Genomic DNA, 6000 nt, shown 5'->3' with positions numbered 1-6000 from the left:
CCCCAAGAGCTCCAAATGCTCCCAAATTTCCCAATCAACCCTCCCCTCCTGCCCAAAGCCCTTCTGAGCTCTAGCGGTGCTTAGTGGTGTCAGTTATGACGCGAGGATCCCAATTGCCCAGACACATTTTTTTTGGTAAGCTGCAAACTCCTCTCTTCATCTCCTTCGTCTACACCCCCCACACTTTGCTGCCGCGGCAACAAGAGAAAAGCAATTTTGTCTTTCGCAGCCATCCTTTCTGCGGCCGTGGTTTTGCCCCTCGTCTGGGAGGGAGCGAGAAGGGGACGGGGGTCGCTGGTCTGGGGTGCGAGCACCCATTCCCCCGGCCCTGGCGCAGCTGCAAGAGCCGCAGTAACAGCAGAGGCGCCATCCTAGCACCCAAAGCCAGACCCCAAAGGGAGGGGGGAGAGGCGAGACAAAGAGGAGGGGAAGGGGGGGCTGAGAATCTGGAAGCAAACTGTGTCGCCAGCTAACTCACCCTGCTCCTCCTCCTGCTCCCCCTCCCATCTCCGCCCGCCTGCCTCTTTTTAGTCCCCTCCCCTGGCTGTGTGCATCGTCGTCTCAGAAGGTGGGCAGCCCCAGCCACACTGCATCTGCAGAGCCCGGGTAGCAAAATTGCAGGCAAGAGGCAGAGAGCTCTTAGAGCGGAGGGCGCAGGCAGGCGAGCGGGAGCAGACACCAGAAGGCTAGGAAGCAGACTGGGAGGCAGGGGTAACGGAAGGCAGGGGGACAGGGCAGGGCTTCCAACCCTTTTCCCTGTCCCTCGCTACATCCGCAACCCTTTCCCCGAGCCCGTGCTGAGCCCCTCGGGAGAGGCTGCTCTTCTGCTCTTCCTCCTCCTCCTCCTCCTTTTCCTCTTTCTCCTCCTCCTCCTTCTCCTCCTCCTCCTCTTCTCCCCGGGAATTTCTCCCTTCGCCTCCAACCCAAAGCGTCGCTAACCCCAGCGCTCCTTCCCAGACAGACAGACAGAGCTAGTGAGGGCGAGGGATCGGTCCCCTTTCGGGTCCTCCCCGCTCCGGGGGAGGGTTCTCCCCACCTAACCCGCGTCCCTTCCCCCTCTCCTCGCCCACTCAGTGGCAAGCTAGGGATCTCCCGCTCGAGACAGCCCGAAGCGCTCTCCTCGCCGCCGCCGCCGCCGCCGCCGCAGGTCCTCGTGTCTGGACGGTTCGGGCGGCACGATGTTGGCGCACAGGTGGATCGGAATCGTGGCTGCGCTGGCGCTGCTTTGTCTCGCCGGCGGCGCGCAAAGGTAAGGTGGCCCACCGGCCGGGAGTGGGACCCCGGGGCGGGGAGGGGAGGGCAGGGGGCGCGGACCGGGGAAATAAGGTCCCGCCAGCCAGCTAGCCCCCAAACCCCGGCTAGGGTCCTAGGAGGGCGGGGGAGAGAGGAAAAGGGGCCAGAGAGCGGAATAGCCGCGACATCCAGTTCCAGAAAAAAACGGGGTCCCGAGGATTAGCATTATACCCATTAACACGCTCGTTACCCCCAAAAAGCCCCCCCCAGAGCGTTTGCAGCATCTCTGCAGCCCCTGCACACAAGCGCAGAGACCACCCCCCCAACACACACTCACACACACACACACACACACACACACACGGGTGGCGCCCACAGACGCAGAAAGGGAGGGAGGACTGGGGTGTGCCCACTAGCCTGAGGGAGGGGGAGGAGGAGGAGGGCCAGGGGAGGGGGGAGTGTAAATTCAACCATTTGAACCTGTTACTGCAGTGCCCGAAAATATGCGCAAACGCACACAGCGCGTACACTCAGGCGAGCCTTTGACCCACCCACATTCGCCCGTGCGCATACGCTAGACCATAGAGCCGCACACACAGGTGCGTGTCTATAGACACCCCTCGTCTCCCGAAATCGATCATGGGTAATTGGTACTGTCCAAAAGCCCGAGCTGTGCCCCAAAAGGGTCTGCGGCCCCAGCACTAATGAACAGGTGGTGGCGACCACACGGGGCAGATTGCACGTGTGTGACTGAGAGTGGAGGCGGATTCTCGGCAAACGCTGCTTAATAAACACGACATAGAAGCGCTTCCCTACGCGGAGCTAAGCTGCAGCACAGATCCTGGGGGGGGGGGGGGGGATGGGGAGGGGAGCAGTCAGCGCTCTCACGGCACCGACTCCTTGGCACTTGACAACCTGGGCTCTGACGAATGGTCCTGGCGGTCCTCGAGGGGCGGGGCTCCCGTCGCATCCTTGCTCCTTGTAGACTGCCCCGCCTCCTCCACCGCACCAAAATCAGGAGCCCGCTTCCCAATGCAGACCTGCCTTGTGCAGGGCCGCAGGCCCTGAAGGTGCACATGGAGCCAGCCCGAGTAAGGCTTTAGAAAGGACATTCCCACTGCTCGGACTACCCAAGGGCAAAGGTGATCTATACATACGTATGTATCTCTGGGCATCCCAGGACCAATACATAGGAGCGGGTCAAATAGACCCACACTAGTGAAATGAGGAATCTTGGAAACACGGGGGGGGGGGGGGGGGGGGGGGGCCCTTGTTCATTTATGAACAATTAATGGCGACTGTGGGAGTACTCCAAAGGGCATTTTTCTGCATGACAACGTTGAATAATTGATCAAATCCAGCCGTAAGTATATACCAAAAGGTAATGAAAAGAAAAGAAATAACAGGCTACGGACATGGAACAGGCAGAGCCTCTGTCTGCAACCTCACACACTTAGAATCCACATACAGGGAATGGAAATCAGATAAATTTTCATTATCAACTGATGACGCTAAGATGCCCAGGGAAGATTCAGTTGTCACTTACATAAAAAGAAGATATATCCTGAGCTCAAAGCATTATTCTGCAAGAAACCCTAACCCTAACCCTAACCCTAACCCTAGCCCTAACTACATGAATGCACACACACACACACACACACACACACACACACACACACACACACACCCCTAGATCCAGATATAGTGTCAACCTCTCTCTCTCTCTCTCTCTCTCTCTCTCTCTCTCCCTCCCTCCCTCCCTCCCTCCCTCCCTCCCTCCCTCTCTTTCACACACACACACACACACTCCCCCTAGATCCAGACATACAATGTCAATCTCTCACATACATCACACATATCTCTAAATCCAAACATACAGTCAATATCAATCTCTCTTACACACACACACACTCCCCCTAGATCCAGACATAGTCACTGTCAATCTCTCATACACATCACACACACACACACACACACACACACACACACACACACACACATCCAGACATGCAAACAGTGAGTGTCAAGATCCCCAGTTGCTACTTTCTACCACACTGGCTTTAATTTTCAAACATAAATGCTGCTATTCCTCCCAAAAAGAAAGAAAGTGTGGATCCTTAGACAGAGTGGGATGTGGCATGGTTGGATGAATACATACAGGATCCTCTCAGCTGTGGACTTGCCATTAGACATTTATCAACACACAGTTGTCACAGATTCATACAACAATATATGTGTCACGATGGCAACCAGGACATATGGATCTGCAACCAAAATCCTCAACCCTATTCTGATGTCACGGCTGGCAATAGGAACATAGCATTGCAGCTTTAGAGGACCCAGCCTGGGAAAAGAAATTCATTTTGAAAGATGTGGCTCAGGGGTTGGAAGACTGTTCTCCAGCTTGGAGGGGAGGGGGAAAGCAGGATCTAGGGTGTGAGGACCAAGGTTCCTGGGAAAAGAGCAGCTGTATTTTTTGGTAAGGCCCAAAAGGATGCAATAATTACTCCTGGGATTGGGGGTGGGGGGACTTGCTTTTCTCTCCACCATCTCCAGTACTCCAGCTCCTGTTTTGTTTCCCTGCAATTAATTAGCTGCCCCATAGCCCATCCTCGGCCCTCAAAAGATCTTAAGGACTCAGAAATCCAAGGCAGTGGGAAGTTCACACATAAGCGCGCACACTAGCGCAAACACAAGTGCGCGCGCACACCTTCCATCCCAGTCTCGGGACCACAAAAAGGACTAGCCGGGATGGCTCTGCTAATAGGGGAGAACGGCTAATTATTAGCCGGGCAATTATCACGGCCCAAGCTGTGCCACAAGATGCTAGAGACATTGGGGAAAACTTCTCTCCAGAACTCTGAGGAACACAAAGCAGAAAAGGAAATAAATCTATATGAGCAGAGCAGGAGAAAGAGGGGAGGGGAAGTTGAGATGGGGTATACGGAGAAAAGCAAAAACAGGCGGGAGGAAATAATCAGAACCAAGCCACGTGAACGCTGTCCCAATGTCTGCCTGGAGAGAAGAGCAGTAACTACGGAGCGGGAGAAGCAAGGTGCGCCCAGAGGGGCGCCCGCCGGAAGCCGCTCGCAGCGTTAACCACACACGCAGCCGTGCACACACTCTCTCACATATAGAAAGCGGCTTGTTTCTCCGGGGCTTAATAAAAATGGGGGGGGGGGGGGCGGAGGGGGAAACCACCCACAAAGACGGAGCTGGGGCAGATGACCCTGAAACCCTAGGCTAGAGCGGAACTTCGGGAGATCACCCAGGCTCCCTTCTGGTTCCCCAGTGCGGAGTGTCGCAAAAGACACCCCCCCCCTTCAAAAGGCTGGGTTGGGCTAAGCGGGAATGGGGAGGGGATGACGTCAGAAGTGGCGGAGAGAGGAGGGGGAAGGAGGAGGAAGCTGCTGCTGCTGGGCGCCGCGCCGGGGAAGGGGGTGAGTGAGCGCAGGGCGGGGCAGGTGGGAGTGGCCCTCACTCGGACAGGCAGGTGGGGGGCTGCAGCATCCCTTTAGAGGAGCAAGCTCCCTCGGGTTTCTGCCCCTAACATCAACTTCTTTTTGCAGTGAAACTTCTGCGAACATGACTCAGGTCAAAGAGATCGTGGACCGCCTGCTGAAGGGCTATGATGTCCGCCTCCGCCCTGACTTTGGAGGTAAGTCCCGCTGCACTCCTTTCTGCCCAAGCCGGGGGGCTCCGCGAGACACACGCCAGCCACAGCTGGCTCCTGCCACTTTCCCGGGCTGTGGACCCCCGTTTTCCTTTACTTCAGATTGGGCTTTTTTTTCTCATTTGCCTCCCATCCCACTCTCTTCAAAGACCCCCGCCCCCGGCTTCATCATCTCTGCCAGGTTGCCTTCCCTCGTCTCCTTACCTGGTTCTGCCTCCCATAACAAGCGTAATCTTAAGCGCTTGCATTTAAATACCACTATCGTGTGTGGTTATGTGCCTCATTACATGGCTCAACCCCTTTCCTTTCCCTCTCCCATCCCCTCCTTGTGCCCATCTCCTAGCCAGACTTGCCCCCTCCCCTGCAGAGGAATGGGTGTGGATACAATGAATATAACCAGGGCCCAGGGCTCTGCAAAAGTGGCTGCATGGGGGGGTACTTTTAACACATAGATGTCCCCCACAACCTCAGCACGCTCTTTTCCCCCCTTCTTCCTTGTCCACCCTTCTGTTATGGCAGAGAGGAAGCTTGAAGCTACCCTAATGCAATCTAGCAATCCACCTACTCTGACAAAATGCCTACTGTACACAAGGCATGATACTAGGCACTGAGGATCCTGGGACAAAAATCTGGTACCTTGCATCCTCCTGGTGGGGGGCGGGGGGGGGGGGGGAGAGACATAGGAATGAATCCATGAATGAATGAAAAAAGAACTTATTTTGTGGTGACCATGGGCACAGCTCTGTATATTACATAAACACAAATAATTGAATATATGCTGATGGAAGGAGGTGGGAACAAGTTTTCCAAAGTCCTCTTCTAGGCACTCGGGAATGGAGGAAATCCCTCATCCCAAGAGTCCAGGGGGAACTGGGACTGTCTTCTTCAGACATTTCTTCCAGGGTTGGGTTCAAGTCCCCATTTGGAAGTTTGTGGGGAAGTAAAGAGATAAGTACAATTAGTCACTTCCCTTTCTTAGCAAATGCTACTTTACATTTGGAGAATACGATTTTCACCTCAGTGGTTCCCCTTCAGATGGGAACATGAAAATATAGTTTCTGTATTTGTACAAAGAGGGGTTTGCTATTGTCTCC

At 55.0% G+C, this 6000-nt stretch overlaps 1 protein-coding gene across 2 annotated transcripts in view; it reads left to right on the top strand.

Moving 5' to 3' along the window:
- The first annotated feature begins 574 nt into the window (after positions 1–574).
- GABRQ (gamma-aminobutyric acid type A receptor subunit theta) overlaps positions 575–6000 on the top strand; it is a 72853-nt gene continuing 67427 nt past the window's right edge. For both annotated transcript variants that reach the window (XM_074277512.1, XM_074277511.1), the window contains exons 1-2: positions 575–1249; positions 4803–4891. In XM_074277512.1, coding sequence (XP_074133613.1) covers positions 1179–1249; positions 4803–4891 — 160 coding nt within the window. In that variant the 5' untranslated portion in view covers positions 575–1178. The remainder of the gene's footprint in view (positions 1250–4802; positions 4892–6000) is intronic.

This window comes from Sminthopsis crassicaudata, chromosome X (genome assembly GCF_048593235.1).
Source record: "Sminthopsis crassicaudata isolate SCR6 chromosome X, ASM4859323v1, whole genome shotgun sequence".
Classification (NCBI taxonomy): domain Eukaryota; kingdom Metazoa; phylum Chordata; class Mammalia; order Dasyuromorphia; family Dasyuridae; genus Sminthopsis; species Sminthopsis crassicaudata.
This window is presented reverse-complemented; position numbering and strand designations above follow the sequence as displayed.